General features: G+C 65.3%; 3 protein-coding genes across 4 annotated transcripts; 1 reads left to right on the top strand and 2 right to left on the bottom strand.

Moving 5' to 3' along the window:
- The first annotated feature begins 1,276 nt into the window (after window positions 1–1,276).
- CRLF1 (cytokine receptor like factor 1) lies at window positions 1,277–14,676 on the top strand. 2 transcript variants are annotated; one of them, XM_059719959.1, is made up of 8 exons: window positions 1,277–1,450; window positions 5,826–6,104; window positions 7,528–7,657; window positions 8,877–9,046; window positions 10,824–10,981; window positions 11,254–11,422; window positions 12,629–12,807; window positions 13,669–14,676. In XM_059719959.1, the coding sequence occupies exons 1-8, from the start codon at window positions 1,378–1,380 to the stop codon at window positions 13,690–13,692; spliced, it is 1,182 nt and encodes a 393-aa protein (XP_059575942.1). In that variant the 5' UTR covers window positions 1,277–1,377; the 3' UTR covers window positions 13,693–14,676. The 2 variants fall into 2 exon arrangements, with proteins under 2 accessions (XP_059575942.1, XP_059575943.1); XM_059719960.1 differs by having other exon boundaries at window positions 12,629–12,811.
- Window positions 14,677–15,742: 1,066 nt separating this feature from the next.
- REX1BD (required for excision 1-B domain containing) lies at window positions 15,743–19,304 on the bottom strand. The gene is made up of 5 exons (XM_059719962.1): window positions 19,224–19,304; window positions 18,740–18,822; window positions 17,562–17,766; window positions 16,986–17,074; window positions 15,743–16,487 (listed from the first exon to the last, which is right to left on the bottom strand). Exons 1-5 carry the CDS (start codon window positions 19,224–19,226, stop codon window positions 16,415–16,417), a joined length of 453 nt encoding a protein of 150 aa, XP_059575945.1. The 5' UTR covers window positions 19,227–19,304; the 3' UTR covers window positions 15,743–16,414.
- A 1,268-nt stretch (window positions 19,305–20,572) lies between these two features.
- UBA52 (ubiquitin A-52 residue ribosomal protein fusion product 1) lies at window positions 20,573–22,698 on the bottom strand. Its single transcript, XM_014607048.3, has 5 exons — window positions 22,615–22,698; window positions 22,322–22,439; window positions 21,862–21,948; window positions 21,136–21,238; window positions 20,573–20,805 (listed from the first exon to the last, which is right to left on the bottom strand). The coding sequence occupies exons 2-5, from the start codon at window positions 22,422–22,424 to the stop codon at window positions 20,712–20,714; spliced, it is 387 nt and encodes a 128-aa protein (XP_014462534.1). The 5' UTR covers window positions 22,425–22,439; window positions 22,615–22,698; the 3' UTR covers window positions 20,573–20,711.
- Window positions 22,699–23,457: the final 759 nt, after the last annotated feature.

The following is a 23,457-nucleotide window of genomic DNA, read 5'->3' as shown; positions in this document are numbered from 1 at the left end:
GGCAACTCTGCCAGGCTTTCCCTGCGTGGGCTGAAATGTCTCACTGCGGGTGCCGGCCTCCGCCTGGCCTTTTGGGGAAGCTTCAGCAAAGTCGGGCCAGGAGCTTTGGAGAAGGAGGACAGGGGAAAACGCGCTGTTTTGTCTGTGGGAAAACTAGAAAAAATCCTGGGGGAGCTCTCGTGCCTGGGAGCGCAGCACGGGCTGTGAAACTTGGCAGCGGGCCGCCCGCCTCGTGCCAGGGAGGCGCCTTTTGCCAACCCCATGGAAGTTACGAGCCACTGAGAATCCCCGTCTGAACATGCTCCGCGCAGACGTGTCGGAGTTTGGCAACTCCATTTTCCAAAGAATCCATCTGCCCTGAACATGCTCCCTCCCTGCACGGCCCCTCGGGCCAACTGGACGGCACGTGGCCATCCCCACATGGCGACCAAGTGTGCTCCGCCGCTGGCGCCGGGGCTGAGCAGGATTCCCCCGCAGCGGCTCCTCCTGGTTGCTGGGGTAGCCACGGAGCCTGGCACCGAGCAGGGAGCCTGCCTCTGCCCTGCTCCCCCCGGGGCCCAGGGAGCAAGGAGAGGGAGAGGAGAGGGGGAAGGGGAGGGCTGGCCTGACCAGACTCTGGGCGGGTGGCGGGGAGGACGCAGGGGGCAAGGAGAGGGGAGCCACATCTGAGGCAGAAGCCGGGTAAGGAAGGGGGTGGGTGAGGCCGTGAGAAGAGGCCGCGACCGCAGAGCACTCTCCTCTTGCTACCCGCTGGGTTCATGCCTCCATCTCCCTCCCAAATGCCCAGCACGAGCCAGCTGGAGCATGCCGTGACATGGGGGGGGGGGGGGTTGGTCCCCCACGTCGCCCACGACCTGCCCGGGGACAAAGGGCAGGGCTCAGGCACGGCCCCGCACGGCACTGCTCCTGCCGCGCACGGCACAGGGCTCTCGGGCCCCGGCAGGAACGCAGCCCGCTTACCTGGGTGAGACCCCCGGCCCTGCGCCCCCCCGGGGCTCGCCCGGCTGCGGCTGGGCCGGCCGGCGGAGGGGGCCGGAGCTGCCGCCGCCACCCCGGGGCCGCGCCGTGGGCTGTCGGGCGCGGCGCCCCGCGCGTGTCTGGGCGGTGACCCGCCGGGTGCGGCGCGCGGGCAGCGCAGCGCAGCGGGGCAAGGGGCGGCGGCGGCGGGCACTCGCCTCGCCTCGACGGCGGGGACCGGGGCGGGGTGCGGGGCCGGGGCCGGGGCCGGGGCCGGGGTGCGGGGCGGGGCGGGCGGGCGGGGCCAGAGGCGCATGAAGGCGCTTGTCAAGTCGGCGGCTCAGACTCGCCCCGGACTTTCCCCGACTTGTCGGTGCGTCTCGCCGCGCCCCCGACGGCAGCGCCGAGCGGAGCCGCACCATGAGCCGGCCCGGGCTGCTCTGCCTCTGCCTCTGCCTCTGCCTCTGCCCGCCGCCGGCCCGGGCCCTGACGTGTGAGTACCGGCTCCGGCCGCGGCCGGGCAGCGCGGGCCGGGCGCGGCCAGGTGGGAGCGGGCACGGCGGGGCTCCGCGCGCCCCGAGAACAAAGGGCGCCCCGCGCCGTCGGCAGCGCCCGCACCGCGCGCCCAGCTGCGGAGCCCCGGCCGGCCCGGGAGAACAATGGGAGCCGCGGAGCTGGCCGCGGACCGGGCACGCGGCGGGGCGATCGCAGCCGGGCCGGGCCGTGCCCACGGGCGTCCGCGCGCGGGTGCCGGCGTGCGCGAGCCCTTGGCTCCCGGGGCTCGGCGTGGCCTCCCGAAAGGCCCGAGGGCGAGCGGCGGGCGGGAACGCTCCCTTTCTCCTGGAGCAGGAAGTTTGTGCTTCCTCTTTATGATGGGAATTTCTCAAGGCGAGATTTGCTCGAAACACACCATCGAGGCAGGCCAAGAAAAGCTGCTGCTGTTCTTCGGGAGGCTGTGGCCTGTATCCTCCCCGCTCCCCGCCTGGCCTGGGCAGCCGCGCCTTTCCAGCCAGGCGGCTAGCTTTGCTCCACCGTTGCGCCCGGGCAGCTCTGCTGCGAAACACCTGTGCCTGAAGCTGCCTGTGTCCTCCGGGGAAAAGGAAGGACAGGGGATAATTCCCCCCCACCCTCCGTCCTCCCAGGCGTGTTGCTGCTGCAACATACTTTGGAAAGGGAGGGGTAAAAGTCCCCGTGAAACATGGGCCACGGTGCACAGGCTGCCCTGGGCCTGTCCCAGCCCGTTCCCTCGCAGTGAGATGTTCAGGGACCGATCAGGAATCACCGACCGTTAAATACGAAATGGCAAGAGTCTAGAAGTGGGAGCGGAGGCCCCCGCTGTGCTGCTGCCCTGCCACGAGAGCCCGGCAGAGCCGGGGACCTTGCAGCGAGGGGCCAGGCTCTCACTCCGAGCCGGGCTGGGGGCAGCGGGCTATGGGGGGTGCTGCGGGCTCACAAGTCCGATGCAGGCCCCAGGTAGTGCTGGGAGGACACATGCGGTGTCAGTGGGGCGTGACAGGTGCCATCTGACCGTGGCATTGCTAGAAGGCACGACGGTCCCAGCAAGGCATGGCATGAACGGGCGCGTGGGCCAGGAGACCGCGGCTGTTTAGGGACGATTGCTGCTAGAGCGGGTGCAAGGGCCCTGCGGGGGACCCGACTGTTCCCAGGCAATGGGTGTCAATGGTGTGTCTAGCAGATTCCTCCTGGGCATCCCAGCATCAGACAGCCCCCTTCTGCAGGCGGGATTCAAATCCACGTCCCCACGGGTCCCCTGCCCTAGCAGACTCACCCCCCTGTCCTGCGAGCTCAGCCCACCCACGTGTGCACGCTCGGGGTGAGGCTGCATGCGACCCCGCGGCTCCCCTGAGTCAGGCTGGCGTTTACAACCGCTCACAACTTTGTTCCAGCCCTGTCAAAGGCATGCCGGCTGCATGGAGGCTAAGCTCCCGTCGGGTTTGACGTGCCGTAATTAACCCCTCTGAGTAACCAGAATGCAAAGAAAAATAAACCCGAACGTACTGTCCAAGGATTTTCCTCCCACATTTGACTGAAGCAATTGCGCTGAATTTTTGTCTTTAATCCACCTCCGAGTTGAGGGATGGAGTGTGGGAAACGCCAGCCAGGACGTGACAGGGGAGACCCAAGTGCAAAGAGGTTTTTGTAGAAACAAAGCATGCCGGTGACCTGGCTGGAGGGGAAAGGGCGGTGTGGTCCAGCCAGCCCAGCAACCGGGGAGGCTGCAGACCACATTTCTCCCGGCCGGAAGGAATTTTAACTGTATTCTTTGCAAAATTTGATGTTGCAAAAATTCGTCTCTGCTTTCCCACGTGGGGATCTTCCAGACAATTATTTTTTAAATCCGGGCAGGTCCTATTAAAGTTCTGTCTTGTTGCGTGAGCTCAGATCCTTTTCTCCGAGGCTCTTTCTTCTTTTCTTTTCTTTTCCCCCCCTTTCCCAGTCGCTCAAAACGCTGATATAAAAATAAAATTAAATCCGGCCATTCAAAAGAAAAGAGTAAATGTTCCTGACACCTTGGAAATGTGGTTTTACTTTATAGTATTACTTAGCACCTGATCAGCATTTTTTTTTAATAGGAAAGTAATAAAACTTGTAGCAGGTATGTTAGGTCCGAGCTGCACATTCCACACGTTGGCCGCGTCTCCCCGGCCCATTCCTCTCCAATCTGAAAACTTCACACTTTTCCCTTTTAAAACACATGTTCATTTCTGTGTCTAAGAAAAAAAAAGCAGTGCTTAAAAAAAAATAAAAATAAAAAAAAGCTCGGCCCCTCCAGACGTCCCCTCTCCACGGTTCTGCGGGGAGGCCGGGAAACGTGTCTGTTTTATGAAGCTCATACGTGTTTCGAGTGTTGTTTAGATTGAGATTTACTAGAATTAGGGCCCAGAGCATTGGGCCCTTTTATCGGCAGGCTGCAGCTTTTTAACAGAGAGCCGTCTACGGCGGCTCCTTGGGGTTTGCCTAATGGAGGAGACGGCTGGACGGAAACGCTTGCATCCAGAGCTAGGACGCTTTCGGAGGCCCGGTCCCAGGACCGAAGGAGCCGCGGCCTCCTGCCGCCCCACTAATTGTTGGGCTGGATGTCCTGAACCGTAGCAAGCCCCGCGAGCGCGTGGGGCTGGTGGGGCCTGGGCCGCACGGCAGCTGGAATGTCCTTTGTTTGTTTTTTCACGGAGAGGAAGGGAAAGCTTCGTGCGTCGCCCGCGCTGCGCGTTCCCCACAGGCCGCTCTCGAGGGCCTTTGTTCCTCCATCTCGTGCAAGCGCCCAGCTACAGAGCAGCCACTCGTCACGGCGCGGGCTCAGCTCAGCAGGGCTCGTCCCCCTTGAAGCCGTGGTCCAACACAGGGCTGCAACTCCACTGCAGGGCTGCCCGGGTCGGGCCAGGCACGGGGGCTGCAGGCACTAGCCCGAGAACAGGGCAGGAGATGCCCTGCTGTGCCAACACAACAAACGGGGCCAACGTCGGCGACTGCCCTGGGGAACCGGCTCCGTGCCACCACCCCTATGAGGGTGGATGTAGCCCGTGGGGCTCGAAGCCGGGCGTGTTGGGAAGGCAGAGGGCTGCACGTTCCCTTCCCCTGCCCACAGCAGGAAGGTGCTCATCTAGGCTGGGTGTTTGCAGGGCCCGAAAATGCTGGAAGACACCCCTCTCCCATCCCCGTCTGCCTCCCCGCATGGAAAATCCCCAGGGCAGCGTGCCAGGAGCAGGAACGTCACCTCAGGGGCGGAAATAAAAAACCCACCCAGGTGAAAGCGTGCCTTCTCCAAAAGGAATTTACCAAAGCGGCATCTGCTCTGAAATTGCAGCAGCTGCCCACGAGCATATCTCCAGGGCAACAAGTGGCGTTTGAGCATTATGGATTCTGGCCCGTGCATTTACAGTCGATCCCCAGCTCGGGGGCTTTGCAGAATCGGGGCCCGCGGGGTCCCTTCTGCCTCTCGCCCAGCTGTGCGGGCTGAGGAACGGCTGGCGCGGGGCTTGCGAGCGTGCATCTGAGCTGCCCCCGGAGCGGGGAATTGAGCCCTGCCTGCAAAGGCAGCAGCCTACAGGCTTGGGATGCATTTGGCACACAGACGTGGCAACCCGCCACGCATGCCACTGGTGGCCCAGCTCGTGGGTGGATGTGGGGGCAGGGGCGGCAGGTGCATTTCTCACATACTTTCACCCTGGATTGGGCTCCGGAGGGGAAGCAGTGGATTTTCAGTGCTTCGTAGCCGCCGGCCCCACAAAGCACTCAAGCATACGCTTAAAGCAAAGCACTTTTCCCAGTGCCAGGCTGACCCGGAGCCTTCCAGAACAGAGAGGCATTGGCCAGTGTTTAGCTGTGTGGACTTGCCCCCTCTTTCGGGGCGGCCTGGCTGCGATTGGGTTTTTAAAAAAAAAGTTTCCATTGTTGCTTTTCAAATCCTTTTTGTCGCAAAAATTTAAGAAGTTAGCCACAGCCCCCACGCCCGGCCGGCCGCAGCCAACCACATCACACGCAGAGAAAGCAAATTAAGCCATCAGAAATGAAAGCCAGCACAAAGCATCCAGAACGGCATAAACAACCCCTAACGCTGAACCTACCCGAGCCCGGCCCACGCGAGAAACACCTTCTCCAGATAACTAAGAGCTGAGTCTTGGAGAGGGACCACACTCGATTTACATCTTGCGGTCCAAGTCACAAGCAAAAGCTGCCAAACCTGCCTATATAAATCCCAGGCATCTCATCTGTTTGCATCGTAGGAGTGGGGGGCGGGCGGGGGGACTTTCGCCAGCCCACAGACCGCGATGGAGCAATTCCTGGGGGCGGGAGCTCTGGGTCGGTCAGGAGAGCGCCCCTCGACTGCTCTCTCCCCTCTGCTGCAGACCCCGCGGTCATATCCCCCCAAGATCCGACGCTGGTGATCGGCTCGTCGCTGACCGCGGCCTGCACCGTAAACACCGACTCGCACCTGAGCGCGGAGGACCTGTACTGGACTCTGAATGGCCGGCGGCTCCCTGCCGAGTCCTACAAGGTCCTCAACGCCACCACCCTCAGCGTGGCGCTCGCCCACCTCAACGGGTCCAAGCAGCAGTCGGGCGATAACCTGGTGTGTCACAGCAGGGACGGCGGCATCCTGGCTGGCTCCTGTCTCTATGTCGGATGTAGGTATACGCATGCCGGATGCACGGCTCTGCCCGTGGGGTGTCGGCATGCATACATCCCGTCTTCCAGGCAGCTTCCGCCAATGCACTGTGCTTACGGCCAGCGGCCATCCCGGCCCACGGCCATCCCGGGTGCGGCTCGTGGGTGGTGGCACCTCCTGCCAGGGTGAATGTGGTTGCCGACACCCGACGCCGCCGGGGGCCGGTCATCCAAAGGGTTCCCAAACCTCTCTGGAGGCCAGGCAGACCCAACAGTTGCTTCCTCCCCACTGACGCGCAGCTGTCCCTGGGGTGAAACCGCTGTGCAGGACGGCTGCTCCATCCATCGGGAAGCAGAGAAGGGGGTCTCCACCCCGAGCTGCAGGAGGGATTAGGAGAGTGAGCGTGTAAATCACCCTGGCTGGAAGCCAGCCAGGCCGCTGGGCTCCTAATGACCCCAAGGTGCTCAGGGGGGTCTTACTTCTCCAAAGCAGCAGTCACGTGGCGCCGTGCACCGGGTGCTTTCATTAGTGGCTGAAGGTTTCGTGAGAACAAATTGAATGATTTATAAAAGTGTTTATTGTAACTGAGAACGAGAGGCAGAGGAGCCCCTGGAACGGTCGCGCAGGCACTAACCACTTGCACTTTTCATGTCCTTACAGCAGTTTGCACTTATTGCTCATCTGCACAGCCCAGAGCTTTTCCCAGAATTAATTAATGTAGCTCTAATCCTGTGAGTTATCACACATGGCCTCAGCCCTTGAATACAATGAGAGCTCTGCAGCAGAAAGGCTGTTTTGGCAACCAGCGGTGAAATTGCAGTTGTCCGAATCAATAATCATAAGATTTTATCTTAGGCTATTTTAAGGACACATCTACAAGTTTCTCAGAAGATAGAGGCTTGACTGGGAACACAAAACTGTTTTTTCCTCTTGTTCCCAAACGAAAACTCCACGGGGGCCGGGCCCAGTAATAGAATAAATAGCCCGACTTAGAAAACACAGTGACGTGAAGACGCCCCCCGGTACATTTGCATTGAAAAACAAAGGACTGGAAGTCATTTGCTCTTTCATGTACCTGCCAAGGCCTGAGCTCAAGCTGGTGTTTCCCTGAGCTCAAGCGGCGGATGCTTCTGCTGCTGGCCCTTGGCTCGGGGCACATCCCCACGTCTCCAGGCTCCCGCCCGGGGGTGACGCTGTGTTTCCTAGTGTGGGAATCGCAGTCCTGAGCTCAGATCCAGGCAGGCAAGTGGCACCTGAGCAGAGCGCCTGAGGAATGTCGCTACGTGCAAGCCGGGATCCTAAAGCCGTTTATTAAACAAATGCAGTGAGCAAAGCTCTCAGCCACTCCTCACCCTCGCATGGCCCGGGCACTTTTATCTCAGGCAGCTCTGGAGGGCTCTCTGCAGAACTGGTTTCATGTCAGGCGCTCTTTCCCCTTTCAGTGCCACCGGAAAAACCAGTCAACATTACCTGCTGGTCCAAGAACATGAAAGACCTCACCTGCAAGTGGGCCCCCGGCACGGAGGGCGAAACCTACCTGCACACCAACTACACCCTCAAGTACAAGCTCCGGTACGGCACGGGGGCGCGAGCCAGCGCCTGACACTGCTTAGAAGGGCACGCCGGGAGGGAGCGGGTGTGCAAGTCGGGGGTGGGGTGCTTTTCAACACTCATGGGGCCGCCGGGTCAGACCCTGCCTAAGAAGTGGAGGGTGGGGACCGGGTGCCAGGGAGGGTGGGGACTGGGTGGCCGGGGTCCTAGTCTTAATGCTGCACCAAACTGGAGGAAGAATGGTCCGTGCATTGCTTTGCACACTGTACGCCGGAGGTAATGGCCCTGTCCCGCTTCCCCTAGGAGCGGAGAGGGGTCCGAGTTGTTATTACTGGTGAAAGATGCTGAGATCCCTGCGTGCCGATGCTGTAGATGCACCGCAGGGCTTCATTCTCGGGGTCGATAACACAGCCCACCATAGCACCCATGTCCAGTAGCCCCAGAGAGGACGGGCACCGGGCTCGCCCCTGGGTGCATGCAACCCAGAGGATCAGGAATAGACAAGTTCAAGGACGCAAAGGTCCCAGCTAGAGGCTGGGGAGCAGGAACAGGTGGGCCAGAAGATAAGGGGCCGTAAGGGATCAAGGACGTACCTGGGTAGAGCCAGGAGCCAGGAAGGAGGCAGAGAGCCAGACCCGTGTTGTAGCCAGGGCATCTGGAGCAGGCAGCTCTAGAGCAGGAGATGGCCCAGCCAGGAGCCAGCTGGTCTGGGCTGGAGTCAGCAAGCAGCAACCAGGGCTGGGGGGAAGCCAACAAGCAGGGCCCAGGAGATGAAGACCCAGGAGCTGCTTGGGAGCAGGCAGCCAGGCCCATGCTGGCAAGTGAGGAGAGCTGGGGTCGCTAGCCCCGCTCCCGAACCAGGGCCAGCTGGGGCCAGGCGAGCCCGGCTGATGCCCCCCCCCCAAGAGAGTCCCCCAGGGAGCAGGACCCAGCAGGGCTGATAAGCTCCCGGGGCATGAGCTGAGAGAGTGCAGCCCCCGTGCCACATCGGTGCCCCATCACAGCCCCTCTTAGGAGCTGGTCGGGGGCACCGAAGCACCCGTCCTGCCTCTCGCAGCCCGGGCAGAGTCAGTCACTTTCCTGCACCGCGGGAGGGCAGCCCCCTGGTCTGGCTGTGCACCCACGGCGGGCTGGGGGGAGACCGAGCCCTCCCTTGCCCCAAACCCGCTCTGGCCCCGGTGAGAGCTTGACCCATAACGGCAGGCCAGAGGGCTGGGCTGATGGTGCCTCTCGTTGCCAGGTGGTACGGCCGGGATAACACCTGCCAGGAGTACCACACCGCCGGGCCGTACTCCTGCCACATCCCCAAGGACCTGGCGCTCTTCACGCCCTACGAGATCTGGGTGGAGGCCTCCAACCGGCTGGGTGTAGCCGTCTCGGATGTGGTCATGCTGGACGTTCTCGACGTGGGTGAGACCCTGGCTTGCACTGCTTTGCCCCCCACCCCCCCAGCTGCTACAAAACACCGCTTCTCTCGGGAAACCCCTCTTTGGGCAATGTGCCGGGCGGGGTCTGGCCCCAGGAGGGTTTCCCTGCCGGGAAGGCTGTGCTGGGAAGCCCCTGCACCCTGTCCCGGGGCAGGAGGCTGTGCCAGGAGGGGCTCCACGGGGCAGGTGCAGGAGGGTGCAGAGCCCCAGCTTGGCGGGGGCACCTCCGCTCCCCGCTGCCCTGGTTCCTGCGGCTGCCGGCAGAGTGGGAGCGGAGCTGCTCCAGTAACCCGAGCCCCGGCTGCCTGGAGCCGCGCCAGCCGGATTTGGGGGGCAGCTCTCCAGTTAAAGAGCTGCTGACACCTCCTGGCGAAGGTTACAGCCTCCTGCCGTGGGACCCCCCAGGCCCCGACTGGAGCAGCCAGCAGGGTCCTCGCAGCTCCTTCCCCACCTCCGGCGGGGACCCTCCTGGCTGTGATGTCATACCTGGTCACCAGGGTGATGTCACACGTGGATTGTGACCTCAGACCCAGGGAGCTCCAGGCGGGACCTGGATCCTGGGTTCATGCCGTCGTCCCTGGTAATAGGCAGCGGGGCGGAGGCGCACAGGAAATGGGCGATATGTGAGCAGAATTGCTTCTAATCTAATTAGGATGTTTCTTCGAGTTCTCCTCCAGGCATCTGCTGCTCCTTAACCCTTTCCACCCAGCCGGCGTGTGCCCAGGGAGCGGCTCCAAGCCCGTCCTGTGCACGCTCGCCGGCAGCCCGCTGCCAGGCGGGGACGAGGGGGACAGGCCGGCTGTGTGGCCTGGCGGCCAGATGTCCAGGCCAGGGAGCACCGCCAGGAGGTGGCTTGGCTAGGGCAGGGCTCTGCCGCGGGGGGCGCAGCTGGTGGGGGCACTGTCGTCCTGTCCCAGCAGGCAGACCTGTAAGGATCAAAGAGGGCCGGTGGTCACTCGTTCTGCGTTGCAAATCCCGGACAGTGCAGTTATTGCAGACCCAGCTGGTGCGCACACACGTGCGTGTGCACATGCACATACGGGAGGAGAGGGGCACGAGGCATGGTCAAGGCCAGCCCATGTCTCCGCACAAAGTGCAGCACAGCAAATATCTCTGTGCCCTGGTAGGAAACGGGAAAGACTCAGGAAAGAGAGTTCCCCCTCGGTCCTGCTTTCCCTGCCCCACTCCTGTGAGCCTGGCAAGGCCGGGGGGCCAAATCCTGCCAGCACCTGCTCCAGCACAACTCCCCGTGGCTCGGAGCACCCCGGCGGTGGGTGGGGGGGGTCGCTGGCAGGATGCACCCCCGGCCTCTGCATCCCCCCTGGCCGGAGCTGGTGCAGCTGGCAGCTGCGACCCGAGAGGCGTCTGCCGGCCTGGAGCAGCCGTCCCTCCCCGCGCTGGCCGCACTCGCCCCGGCTCCGGTTGCCATGAAAACGGGACAGGAACTTGGACGCGAGATGCTTTTGCACTTTACACCTCGTTCTGCCTGGGGTGTTAAAGGAACTGGTGACAAGTGCAGATTCCTGCCTAAAAGCCTCCCCCCCCCGAGAAACCCGATCCCTTCCCAGGCCCGGCTCCACGAGGCTCCAGTGCCGGCCGGCCGGAGCGCGCGGGTGCGGCACAGCTGCCACCTGGCCGCGCGCACCCCAACCTACAGCTGGGCGCAGGGTCCAGCCAGGGGCCGGGAAGCCCCAGCCCTATCGTGCCCCCACCCCGCCTGCGCTTAACGTGTCTCCTCGCTTCTCCCCTCCTGCTCGCAGTCACGACCGACCCACCCGCGGACGTGCACGTGAGCCGCGTCGGGGACCTGGAGGACCAGCTGAGCGTGCGCTGGACCTCCCCGCCAGCCCTGAAGGATTTCCTTTTCCAAGCCAAGTACCAGATCCAATACCGGGTGGAGGACAGCTCGGAGTGGAAGGTGGGTGTGGGGGGCAGGTGCCTGGACACCTGGGTCGGCTCCCGGCCGTCGCCCCACCTCTTTGCACCTACTGGAGTCGGGGCGATGCCTCATCCTCGAGGGGCTGCAGAGGAGAGCACCGAGCCCTGGCTTCTGTGCACTGCCTGGGCTTGGCACGGTGCAGAGCGGGCATGCCAGGGGTCAGCATGGGCCGCCGGGGCAGATGCACCATGCGTGGTGGTGGCAACGCCATGCGGTACCGTGCTCGAGCCCTGCCCTTTGCCCCTGGGCAGGTCGTGGACGACGTGGGGAACCAGACATCGTGCCGCCTGGCGGGGCTGCGGCCCGGCACCGTCTACTTCGTCCAGGTCCGGTGCAACCCCTTCGGGATCTACGGCTCGAAGAAGTCCGGGATCTGGAGCGACTGGAGCAACCCCACGGCAGCTTCGACCCCGCGGAGCGGTGAGCGGCGCAGCCCCGCGGCCATCTGATGGGGGGACGAGCTGCCGCGGGGCCCGGGGCCGCGTGCGGAGGCACCTGCCTGCGCCGCGGCTCCTGGCAGGTCTGGCTGGAAGGCGAGGGACGGTGCAGGGACAGAGGCATGCCCAGGGCTGCCCCAGCACTGGTACTCTCACACGGGCGCCCAGGCGAGGGTGGTGCTGGGTTAGTACTGCAAGGGCTCCACGTCGCACCCACGTCCCCTGCCCCGCGGCCTGGCCGTGGGCCCTGCAGCTGCCGATAGAAAGCGGAGCAGCCCACCTCACGCCAGCCACGGCGCCCACCGTGCAAGGCCCCAGCTCGCACGCGGTCGGGGGTCCTGGGAGCCCGAGGGCCTGCGCAGCGCCTCCTCCTCCACTTCCCTCCGCCTGGGGTGGGGAGCGTGGGAGCAGGGCCGGAAATCTGGCCCCGAGCCTCCCCCGCCCGCCCACCCGCCCCCCAGGTGGCTCGCCTGGAGCCGGAGCTCCCCGTGGCGTGCCGGGGGGCCTGGCGCCCCTCCAGCTGCTGCAGTCGGGTCGCCCCCGCCCCCTGGCTCTGGCTGTAATTAGATTAGCGTTCCCGGCCGCGATTCATCCTGCGCCATATGCAAATCTGCTGCACTCTGCCTTGGTGCTGGGGGGTGGCAGAGGCGCGGGGGGGTCCTGGCATGGCCGGCGCCGCTCCCCCCTTCCTGCGAGCGCGGGACGTGCCGAGAGGTTGTTCCTTGCCTTGGCCCGGGTGTGTGCCCGGCACCTGGATTTCTTGCGCAGGAGCCAATTTGGAGCTCTCGTTTCCCAGCAGGGAGCGAGCGAGCCTCGCGGCCTCCGGCCGAGCGCGCCAGCTCAGCCCCGCGGCTCCCCCACCGTTATTTATGACGTGATTTTGATGTCACGCCTGCCCGGGCATGTGCTCCTGCCCTGGTCGGCAGGTGCAGGGAAGAGGCTGCCCCTGGGACCAGGTCCTTCCCGAGCTGCCAAGGGCTCGTGCATCCTGCCAGGGCTGGGCACGGCCAGACGCGGGGTGCCGAGCTGGAGCCTCGGCCAGGAAGCACTCTCCCAGGCGCCTACGTGCAGGGACAGAGCTCACTTTGAGACCCGAGCCAGCCTGCCCGGGCGATTGCTACCCCCCCGACACCGGCTGCCCCGTCCCCCTGGACCCCGCGCTGACCCCCTTTCCTTCCCCCCCGTGCAGAGAGGATCCCCGGCGTGTGCGACCCCAAGAGCGGGGAGCAGAACAGCACCCTGCGGCGGGAGCTGAAGCAGTTCTTCGGCTGGGTGAAGAAGCACGCCTACGGCTGCTCCAACCTCAGCATCAAGCTGTACGACCAGTGGCGCGTCTGGCTGCAGAAATCGCACAAAACACGGAACCAGGTAGGTAAGGACCCTTCGCTGATTCTTTCTTACCTCGGGGGGCCGGCGGGCGGGCGGGCGGGCGGGCGGGAGGAGAGCCTCAGGCCTGGGCAGCACGGGCCCCTACCCTCAGAGGAGACCCCGAGACACAGCGCCCAGCTTGGAAAGTGCAGGGCTCCCTTGCCCGCGGGGCTGCTGTTGGCAAACCCCACAAACTGGCACCCCCGTCCTGCCCCGGGAGCTGCCCTGAGGGGGCAGAGGGGTCCTGGAGCAAGGCTTCCCCAGCCCCAGCTCTGCCGATAGCTCCCAGGGCAGGGTCCAGCTGCAGGATTTACAGAGCATCCTTCACGGGCCCAGCCACCAGCACCCCTGGGAGAGCCTGCGCACCCCCAGCCCAGGCCAGCGGATGCCCTGCTGCCCTCCCCTACGTGCCTGCCTGCCCCGGGACAGACCGGAGGTGCAGGGGGGCAGCTTCCCATGCCCCTTTCCCGGCGGCCCCGGCCCACTCCCCTGGGGCAAGCACCTGGGCTGCGAGGGCCGCGTGCCCCAGGTGTCTGGACGGGCGGTGCAGAGCCCGAGCACCGGCCAAGCCAAGCTGGGGGTGGCAGGGCGCCCCGGGGAGCCGGCCCCACGCTGGGACGCGGCCGGGGCCTCCTGGAGACATTCCAGCCGGGGCCTGAGCCCGTGCCAAGCCCCGCTGCGCCCATGTGGCTGCCAGCCCCCACGTCCCGCGCGCTGGGTTATGGGAGGAAGCAGATGCATCCCGTTGGCTTTACGGGCCCCGCAGGGCAAACAGGCCGACAGGCTGGGGTCCCAGCAGGGGCGGGGGGCTCCCGGCTTCGCCCTCGCTCTGCTTGAAGCTGGGCTGTGCTCTCCTTCCAGGTTCTACCCAGCGATAAGTTGTAGCCCCCGCCACGTGCGGCAGTGGCGGGAGCAGGGCGGGAGCGCGGGGCCAGATCAGCGGTCTCCCCGCGCGGGGCCAAACCCCCAGCCGTGGCGTCGGGGGAGGCCCCCCATCACTTCTCCGGTGAGGACAGGAAGAAACAGCCTTGGACTCTGGACTGCTCCCCCAGGCCTCCCTCCGTCCCCCCCGTGCCCGCCTTGCTCCCCGCGAGGGCTGGGGTCAGCCGTGCAGCCCCCCTCCCTGCCGGGTGATGCTCCCCCGCTTCACCCCAGACCTGCGAGGTGGACGGGGTCCCTCCCCCGGGCCTGGCGGGGAGCTGGGGGCCGCACATCTCTGTGCACCCAGCATAGTGGGGCCCGGCGCAGCTGCCCTTGCACAGCCTGGCCTGGGGCATCTTGGCACGTTTAGGTTGGGGGCTGCTGGCCACAGGCGCCCAGGGGGCCAGAGAGCATCCCAGGGGATGGGGGTCCTCACGGACCTTGGAGCCACCTGGGACCAGCCGTGGTGTTCGCAGCCGCTGGGCGCCGCTGCTCCGTGCCTGGGGGCAGACGAGCTAGACGGGTCCTGCCGAGACCCTCCTGGAGCAGTGGCCTTGCCCTGCCAGGGGTCCCTGTGGGGCAGAGCAGGGGGCCACATGCGGCGGGCAGAGCTGGCTGGCAGCCCGGCCAGCTCAGAAAGCGGCTGAGGGCCCACACGTAGAGGCTGCATGCGTTCACCCCCAGCCGAAAGCCCTTTGCCCCGGCCCCCACCGCTGCATCCCCCGGAGACGTGAAGCCAGCAGGACTCTGCCCCGCAGGGGCTTGGGGAGCTACCCCTTCAACCGCCAACCACAGAAGCCAAACCAGAGACGGGCCCAGGATCAGGGCAGCTTCTCCTTGGTGCCCCGGCGGGCTTGGCCTCCAGCCGTCTGGGCCGTGCCAGCCTGCCTGCACCTGGTTGTGAGCCCCACGCTTGTATTTAATAAAGGGGAAAAACCAGACAGAAAAGCAGCATCGGCGGCTCGGGGGAAGGCGCTGGCCTGGGCAGAGGCACCACCGCATGCAGGCACGCACGGTCCTGTAGGTTTAATGCACGGCTGGAGACTGACCTGGGTCAGTGGCCGGCGCCTGGCCCCGCGGGTCCTTTAGTGGCTCCACGCAGACGTGAGCTCTGCCGCAGCCGGGCGTCCCCAGACCCGCGCCAGCCGCTCTTCCTCCAGCCTGGGGGGGTCGGGGGCCCTGGATGTCGCTCTGGGGTCCACGGACCGCCCCGCCGGCTCGAGGGCAGGTGCAAGAGCACGGTGCTCGCAGGGCCCATGGACCAGGGTGGTTTAGGCACTGATTCCCAGGGGCATCGACACGGCCGCAGGGCAGGGAGGCGCACATGAGCGTTATTGGAAGCGCAGGGGCGAGCTGGGCCGACGGGACCAACTGCCGACACTGCTCACCCATCCAGCCACCCCTGGAAGCGGCGGCTTGGGCCCCACATGGGAAAGAAGAACGCCCTGAACCGAACGCGCCTCACACCAGTGAGTCTGCGGGAGGATCTCCAGCTGCGGCTGCAGCTCCTGGCAGCTCCAAGCAGAGCCTGGGCCAAGGGCTGCTCTGCTGCAATTGGATACGTTGCACCCGCACCGGGGCCCGGGGCTCCGTGCAGCTCCCAGGTGGCCAGAGTCGTGTTCAGGGGGTGACTCCTGGACCCAGGGAAGGGGGAGACCCCTGCTCCCCGCCATCCCACGCAGGGCTGATGCCCCTGGAAGAGCTGCAGGCACAGGCCCCTTCCTGTGCCCAGCTGATCCCTCTGGTCTCCATGCTGGCCCTTGTGTGTGGAAGGCAGGGCAGCGGTGAGTAACCAGAGCCTTTGGTGCAGGCGAGCGTCTGCTGCCGGGCCACCGTGTTCTTGGCAAGGGCTGCGCCGTGCTGTGCAGCGCCCGGCGCAGCAGCACGGGCAATGACCCGTGCAGCTTGCCCAGAGACGCAGAGCAAACGGGCAGCAAAGCCAGGGGTGGGACCCAGGCATCCAGCGCTCCAGCCAGCACCGCTGGGTCACTGCAAAAGCAGAGGCGGCAGCGACTTGGAGCCCAGCAAAAGGTTTTATTGAAGGACAAGCCGTCCCGACACAGCAGAAGCAAACCCACCAGGCACGCGCCCACAGGTGCGGAACGAGCGCCTGGTGCTGCCGGGGCAGCGCCCTCCTGCTCCCGCTGCAAGCAGCAGCCGGGGCGTGGGGCAAGCCCCAGATCCTTCCGAGGGGCGTTTTGAACAGCACCAGGGCTCTGAGGCCGTGTGTGCAGCTGGCAGACGCGAGGGGGAAGGGAGGCAGGAATCGGGGCTGAATCAGGGCTCCGAGGTGGGCTTTGCGCAGACCATGGGGACGGCGAAGCCTGTCTGGGTGGCAGGGACAGGGACGCTCTGCGATGCACCCCCAGACCTGCAGGCCTGGCTCTGGCCACCCTGAAAGCCCCCGTGGAGAGGCTGAGCACGGAGCCCTCCTGTCACGGACACGCGCGAGCTGCCAAGAGCAACGCGGCACTCGGGGCAAGGCCTTGCACACGCTGCCCCTCTGGCTCCCTGCTCCCGCGGGGCCGAAGGGGGACCACTGGGTGCTGTGCCGCAAGCGGGGCCGAGGCAGGCAGCGCGTTGCACGGGGCCGGCCAGGCTGCAGAGCCTGCAGCGTGCCCTGCGCAGCCGCCCCCCTCTTGCTCCGGCTCCCCGCCTCCCGCAGCCATTCCCACGGGGAGACCCATCACTCAGCTTCTTCCGAATCGTACTTGAGGTCCTGGAGAATTTCGCTGATTGCCTCAATGGTTTTAATTAGCCTAGGAGAGCGGATGGAAACTATAAATAAAGCCCATATGGAGCGTATTATCTCGGCCGCCTCGCGCTCCCCGCGCTGTTTATGAAACACTCGGCCCGGGAGAGGCGGGCGGCGGCAGAGCCAGGCAGCATCGCTAAACAATCCGGAGGGGCCACAAACAGCCGTGCTTTGAAGCCCCATCTGGGTCTCCTTGAGCCCTGGCACGGGGTGGGGGGCACGGCTGGGGGAGGCACTCTCCTCCCCCCCTCGCTCCAGCCCCGCAGCGCAGGGATGATAAAGGGGCTGCCAGGCCCTGGCGCGGCGCATGCCAAGTCCACCCACCCCCGCCCCCCGCCTGAGCCCCGGGAGGCCCGGCAGGAAGCTTGCGCCTCCCTTGCCCTGGCCCGCCCCGTCGGGCACGCATGTCACCCGGCCTGGAGGGGCTCGCGCTGCTGAGCAGCCATGCACCCCTGCCCCAGGGCGGTGGAGATGCGGGGCGCTGGGTTGGGACAGCACTTACTTGTGCTTCAGCTCCCGCACCTCCTGCTGATGAGCCTCCACCCCGGGCTGGTCCTGCGCGTTCTGCTTGGCGAGCTGCAGCTGGGCCGTCTGCGGGGACAAGGCAGAGGACGCTGAGCTCCCCGCAGCAAGGAAGCCCCAGGACCTGAACGCGGGGTGGGAAGAGCCCCAGGGACCAAGGAGCCAGGTGCTGCAGGACGGGGGGTGTCGGCAGGAGAGCTGGGGGTCGAGCCGGTTCAGCGTCACCTTGACCTCGCCGGCTGGTGCCAAATGGGGCTGAGAGGAGGGGCAGTGGCCAGCTCAGAGGCTGCACCTGCCGGACACCCAGCACCTGGGCAAGCACCGTGCCCCCCCGCCCTGGCCGTGCCTACTTTTTGGGCACCTCAGGGCCCTGGTCTCCGCTGCGCTCCTGCAACCACCCAACGGTGATGGAAGCTGCTGCCCTTTTGTGGCCTGCGTGAGATGAGTTTAGTGGGCCCCGGCCCAGCAGCCCAAAGATGGGGTCGGCAGGGAGGGGAGGGGGAGAGACGCTGCGTTGTTGCTGCCGCAGCCCCAGGGAGGGAACGTGGCCTCTCACCAGCTCCAGCTTCTCCTGCTCCTTCTGCTGGACTCGGGCCAGGTGCTGGGCGAGCTCCGGGCGCCCGTGCTGCTCCTCCAGCCGCCCCTTGATCTGCAGGATCTCCCTGGAGATGCCGCTGAAGGCCAGCGTGATCTCATGCACCAGCTGTCGGTAGCGCAGGAAGTCGTAGTGCGGCCCGCTGCTCAGGTACGCCTGGTGCCCTCTGCGAGTCGGGGCGGGGGAGACAACAGTCAGATGCAGGCAAGGTCTCCCCCCCAGTGGCAGAAGAGCCCCCGCTTCCTTGGTGAGCCATCGACGGCCCTGCAGAGCAAACGCCAGGATGCAGGAGGACGGCGGCGCTGCAACAAGCTGGGCTCAAACCTCAGCTCTGCCACCACCTCCCTGTGCAACCCTGGGCACCTCCCTTAGCCCTTCCAGGCCCTGCTCCCAACCCTGTCTGAGCTGTCTGGGGTTATCAGCTCCCCGGTGCCAGCAAGAGCCAGGCTTAGGAGCCCTCCAAGGGGAGCAGGGCTCTGCTCTGCCCAGCCCAGCCCAGCCCAGCCCAGCCCAGCCCCGGGGGCTACACGAGGAGCGGAGCCCTCTCCCCTACACTCTGGGTGACCTCTGCAGTCTGCGTTCAAGGTATTTTCCTGTTCCTGCCTTTCGCCAGCATTATTGAATTAGCAGCGATTACCTCCGCTGGCTGCCTCTCCCCAGGAAGGGCTCGTTACCGTGGATTATTAGCAGGCCCCACGGCTTAACCTCCGCTGGCTAGGTCTGGGGGCTCGGGTTGGGTGGGGGTTTTCAAAGCCAGGGCCCGGATCCCAGGGAGTAAATCATCCCCGTCTGCGGCTCAAATACAACACAGGTGCCTGGGGCGGCGCTCCCCTGGTCATCTGGAGTTCATCAGCAGCCCGGGGCGGCCCGTGGCTACGGGATCCTCGCCTGCCAGGACGGGGGTAGAACCGGGGTTTGGCGACGGGCCCCGCAACCGAGGCAGGCTGCGCCCCAGAGCGCGAGACGGACCCCCTCCCTGTCACGCTTCGTGCCAGGAGGGCCCTGCCCAGCCGCCCTGGGCTCGCGATACCTTCTCGGGGCCAGGCAAGAGCTCTGCGTCCCCTTGGCCCGCCGGCTGCACGTCCGCCAGCGGCGCACTCCTGCGTGGCTCGGGCACGTGGGCTCAGGGCGGTACTTACTCCTCGAAGAGGCGATAGGCTTCCACCCGCTCGCCCTGCAGGGCGTAGAAGCGTCGCAGCAGTGCCTGCACGTCGTCGTCCGTCTGCGGCGGAGAGGAGGAGCGTGAGCCGGTGCCGGCCTGGGCTCAGGGACCCCCAGCCCGGCCCAGCCCGCCCGCTGTAACCCCACCTCGGCGCCTTGACCAGGGCAAGGCCCCGCGGCTCAGCCCCCACCCTGCCCTGCCCTGCCCTGCCCTGCCCTGCCCTGCCAGGGGCCGCGGCCCCGCGCTCGAGCCCCGTCCCGCCTGGCCCCACCCCGCAGCACTTGGAGCCTGCGTGTGCACGTGTGTGTGCGCGTGCAAGGCCCGAGCCGCGTGGTCCCCTCCCGGCAGCCGCGCCCCCCGGCCCCGCTCGCACGCAGCGCGGGGGCAGCCCCACGCCCGGCCCGGCCCGGCCCGGCGCCCGGCGCTGCACGGGCCGCCCCGCTCTGCCCCGCTCCGCTCACCATGGCCGCGCTCCGCCCCGCCCCCCCGCCCGGCGCCGCCTCCCTCCGGCAGCCGCGGGCCGGCCCGAGACGCGGAGCCGGGCGGGGGGGCGCGGGGCCGGGCTGCGGGAGAGAAGCCGGGGGGGGGGGCTGGGCTGCTCCCAGGGGGGCAATGGGCTCAGGCTGCAGCACGGGACGTGGAGGCGGGATGTGGGGAAACACGTCCTGGCCAGGACAGCGCGGGGCAGGCTCCCCGAGGCGCTGGGGGGCTCCGGCCCTGGAGGGGCTTAGGGCCCAGGTAGGGCCATGGAGCTGGGCTGGTCCTGCCTGGACTAGGGGGTTTCCTGCGGTCCCTTCCACCCTCAGGTCCTGATGCCAGCGCCCCGCCGCGCCTGTCCCACTCCCCGCACCGCTCTGCACCTGCTTGTCCTTTCCCTTTCCACCCAGCGCCAACCATCGCTGGCCTTCGAGCTGTTACTCGTGCACGGACGCACGCGTGCCCTTGCACGGACGGGTACGGGAGAGGCGGCTGCACAGCACTGCCCTTGGAAACGATCCCAGTTGCAGCCTGGCTTTCACCCTGGTGGCGGTTCCCCCGTTCCCTGCCCCTCCAACCCACCTCACCCCCACCACGGGCCCCGGGAGTGACCGTGGACGCTCTGCTACAGGAACCAATCTGAGCAGTCGTCTCAGCACACGTTTGGGCAACGCGCTTGGAGCAGCGAAGGAGAGGGGCAGTTTATGAACCTGGCGAGATCCCTCGTGCCGGCACACACGGGTTTTGCCAACTAGCGATGGAAGTCGGACACAGGATTATTCTTGACTTGTGTGAAAGACCTTCACAGTAGCATAAGGGAGGCAGTTTAGGAGAACACCTTGCATTCAAAACCTTAACTCCATCCCAACTACAGCTGGTCCAATAACATATCACACAGAGACCCTTCCCTCTTGCAAAGTCATCACAGCCTAGCTGTGGCCAGTGACATTTGCAGTCCTACTCCGGCGGAGGCAACAGCCCTTGCTAAGAATGGCAGATGCTGCACTTGTGCAAGGCCTCCTGCTGCACTAACAGACTTCTCTGCTACGGGAGCTCCTGAATCATGTATTGGTACTAATGGGGATTGCTCACTAAGAAACGCAAGTGCTTTGCCTCCTGTGAAAGGACAGGATCACTTCACTGCTGCTGCCAGGAGACAACACCGCTTGGGTTTAAGGCAAGTGCTTTATTATGACAGGCAAAGGTACATTGCACGTGGCAATGCAGTAGCACCGGATAAAGCATTCACGTGGCACAGAGCAGCCAGCGAGCTTTACTCAATGTGAAATCAACTTCCTGAGCAGAGGAAAAGAACGGACACCAGACCCGTGGCTGAGCACTCAACACAGCTTTATTTAAAAGAGCCCAAGGCTCCCGCAAGACTGACGCTCCGTTACAACCGACCCTCCGGAGTGCTCCAATGCTTTAGCTGAACGACACGGGGCAGAAAGGGCAGAGCAGGGCTGCTCCCTCTACTTGACCTTCTTCTTGGGGCGCAGGTTGTTGGTGTGGCCGCACTTCTTCTTACGGCAGTTCACAGCGCGCGGGTGCAGGCGGGCGTAGCACCTGTAACAGAGGAGCCATCAGCTCTCGGCAAATGGAAGCTCCAGAGAAAAACATTCTGCAAAACCCGAACCCGATTCCCTTCAGAAGTGATGACGCTGGCGGGTGTTGCGGTAGGTTAAGATCTGCTTCTTCAGCCCAGTTCCTTCCAGGCAGAGCAGCCTGCCACGTACCCGGCTGAGCAGTGCACCGACGAGCGCTCACTCCAGAGCCCGGACGTTTGATCAAGCTTGACCAAAGCCATCAGCCCCAACACAGAGGGGGCAGCAGCCTGCTCCCTTCCCCCCGCCAACCCCCAAGGCTATGGGACGAGTCCCACCAGCGAGGACCTACTTGCGGCAGATCATTTTGTCGCAGTTGTATTTCTGCGCGAGCTGGCGGAGGGAAGGCTCGATGATGCCTCCACGCAAACGCAGCACCAAGTGCAAAGTTGACTCTGGAAAGGGAAACACGCCGAGGTCAGGAGAAGCAAGGGGGCACTCGCTCCTGTCTGAAGCCTCTCGTGGCAAACAGAGCCAGGCTTTCTACACCGGGGGCTTCCCACGGTTATTGCCGCCATTAGCTGTCCTCACTAACACAGTCAAACTTTATCCTAATCCAAAAACCCACCTGAAGTTGCATCAACCTTTTTTGTTCCATTTAAAAAAGGTTCTTTTATTATAAGTGACATTTTCCTTGAGACTTTGAATAATTCTCAAAACCCTTTTCTGAGCTCTTATAAATTTGATTTTTTTTCCTTTGGGGGGGGGGGGGGTGGAAAAAAAAAGATGCGCTGACACCAGAAGCGAGCACAGCTTCCCAGTACTTGTACTGGTTTCTCGTGCGGTTCATACGATCCCCACTACTCCCACAGCGCAACGGCTGCACCTGCTGCTCACCACCGCCCTGCCCTGCCCTGCGGACCGACGGCAAGCACGAGTCCAGCCTGGCTCTTAGGAGGCCGATTACAGCATCCAGGTGGATGCAATTAAAAGCCTCCTGCCTGGTGCTGGTCAGACACCGCCCGTCTCCACGGGCTGCTCAGCTCCTCTTTTCGGTGGTTCAGCGACCGCGCGCTACCTTTCTGGATGTTGTAGTCGGAAAGGGTGCGCCCATCCTCCAGCTGCTTCCCAGCGAAGATCAGCCGCTGCTGGTCGGGGGGGATGCCTAGGAGAGAGGATCCGACAGGGGACGCAGCTCAGGCTTCGCCGCCACGCAAGGAGCAGAGGTGGGACCAGGGACGTCGAAGCGCAGGGTAGCCGGGCACGGGGAGGGGGGGCCGCCACCCCGGCAGCTCCACGCCTGCGCGGCGCCGGGCCTCCTGCTAGGAGCGAGGCTGCAGGGTCTGGCCCCCGCGCTTGGCCCCAGGGGCGGCGGGGCTGTCTCCCAGGCCAGGGGCGCGGCGCGGCGCCACCTGCCCCCCCCAGCACAGCGCGTGTTTTGTGGGAGCAGGACGCGGGGCCGCGTCACGCAGCGTTTGGGCGCCGATCCTGCCTGCCGCGGCCCCCGAGCTGGGGGGGGCGCGGAGCCGGGCGCCTACCCTCCTTGTCCTGGATCTTGGCCTTGACGTTCTCGATGGTGTCGCTGGGCTCCACCTCCAGCGTGATGGTCTTGCCCGTCAGCGTCTTCACGAAGATCTGCATGGTGGCGCTCGGGTCCTGGGGGAGCAGGCGGCGCCGTCAGCCCCCACGCGTGTCCCGGCCCCACGCGGGCACCAGCCACCCCCTCCGCCGCACCCACGTGCCCCAAGAGCAGTAGCAGCAGCACCCCCCACCCACGTGACCCGGGAGCCCCCACGCGTGCCCCAACCACGTGCCCGCGAGCCGCACGCACCGCCGCTGCCGCCGCGCTGGAGACACAGAAAGGAAGAGGCCCGGCGGAAGCGGAAACGGCCTCCGACGTCACAACCGCTGCCGCGCCCCGCCCACCGCGGGTGCGTCACAATGCCTGGGCCGAGGCCCCGCCCCTCCCCAGCGCACGTGGGGCAGGAGGGCGGGGCCGGCCCGTACGCGGGAGGGGCACGCGGCGCGGGGGGCGGGAGAGAAGCCGGGGGGGGGGGGGGGGGCTGGGCTGCTCCCAGGGGGGCAATGGGCTCAGGCTGCAGCACGGGACGTGGAGGCGGGATGTGGGGAAACACGTCCTGGCCAGGACAGCGCGGGGCAGGCTCCCCGAGGCGCTGGGGGGCTCCGGCCCTGGAGGGGCTTAGGGCCCAGGTAGGGCCATGGAGCTGGGCTGGTCCTGCCTGGCCTAGGGGGTTTCCTGCGGTCCCTTCCACCCTCAGGTCCTGATGCCAGCGCCCCGCCGCGCCTGTCCCACTCCCCGCACCGCTCTGCACCTGCTTGTCCTTTCCCTTTCCACCCAGCGCCAACCATCGCTGGCCTTCGAGCTGTTACTCGTGCACGGACGCACGCGTGCCCTTGCACGGACGGGTACAGGAGAGGCGGCTGCACAGCACTGCCCTTGGAAACGATCCCAGTTGCAGCCTGGCTTTCACCCTGGTGGCGGTTCCCCCGTTCCCTGCCCCTCCAACCCACCTCACCCCCACCACGGGCCCCGGAGTGACCGTGGACGCTCTGCTACAGGAACCAATCTGAGCAGTCGTCTCAGCACACGTTTGGGCAACGCGCTTGGAGCAGCGAAGGAGAGGGGCAGTTTATGAACCTGGCGAGATCCCTC

The sequence above is a fragment of the Alligator mississippiensis genome, chromosome 16 (assembly GCF_030867095.1).
Source record: "Alligator mississippiensis isolate rAllMis1 chromosome 16, rAllMis1, whole genome shotgun sequence".
Lineage (NCBI taxonomy): Eukaryota > Metazoa > Chordata > Crocodylia > Alligatoridae > Alligator > Alligator mississippiensis.
The sequence above is the reverse complement of the archived record's forward strand: the minus strand, read 5'-3'. Positions and strand labels throughout refer to the sequence as shown.

What these genes read in the sequence shown, in the direction of transcription:
- CRLF1 (XM_059719959.1), top strand. Translation starts at nt 1,378, where the DNA reads ATGAGCCGGCCCGGGCTGCTCTGCCTCTGCCTCTGCCTCTGCCTCTGC. An exon ending in AGCTTCGACCCCGCGGAGCG is followed by an intron (nt 11,423 to 12,628) that starts GTGAGCGGCGCA and finishes CCCCCCGTGCAG; the next exon opens with AGAGGATCCCCGGCGTGTGC. An exon ending in CGCACAAAACACGGAACCAG is followed by an intron (nt 12,808 to 13,668) that starts GTAGGTAAGGAC and finishes CTCTCCTTCCAG; the next exon opens with GTTCTACCCAGCGATAAGTT.
- REX1BD (XM_059719962.1), bottom strand. An exon ending in AGCAGGAGAAGCTGGAGCTG is followed by an intron (nt 17,075 to 17,561) that starts GTGAGAGGCCAC and finishes TTGTCCCCGCAG; the next exon opens with ACGGCCCAGCTGCAGCTCGC. An exon ending in GTGCGGGAGCTGAAGCACAA is followed by an intron (nt 16,488 to 16,985) that starts GTAAGTGCTGTC and finishes CCGCTCTCCTAG; the next exon opens with GCTAATTAAAACCATTGAGG.
- UBA52 (XM_014607048.3), bottom strand. Translation starts at nt 22,424, where the DNA reads ATGCAGATCTTCGTGAAGACGCTGACGGGCAAGACCATCACGCTGGAG. An exon ending in CAAGATCCAGGACAAGGAGG is followed by an intron (nt 21,949 to 22,321) that starts GTAGGCGCCCGG and finishes CCTCTCTCCTAG; the next exon opens with GCATCCCCCCCGACCAGCAG. An exon ending in GACAAAATGATCTGCCGCAA is followed by an intron (nt 20,806 to 21,135) that starts GTAGGTCCTCGC and finishes CCTCTGTTACAG; the next exon opens with GTGCTACGCCCGCCTGCACC.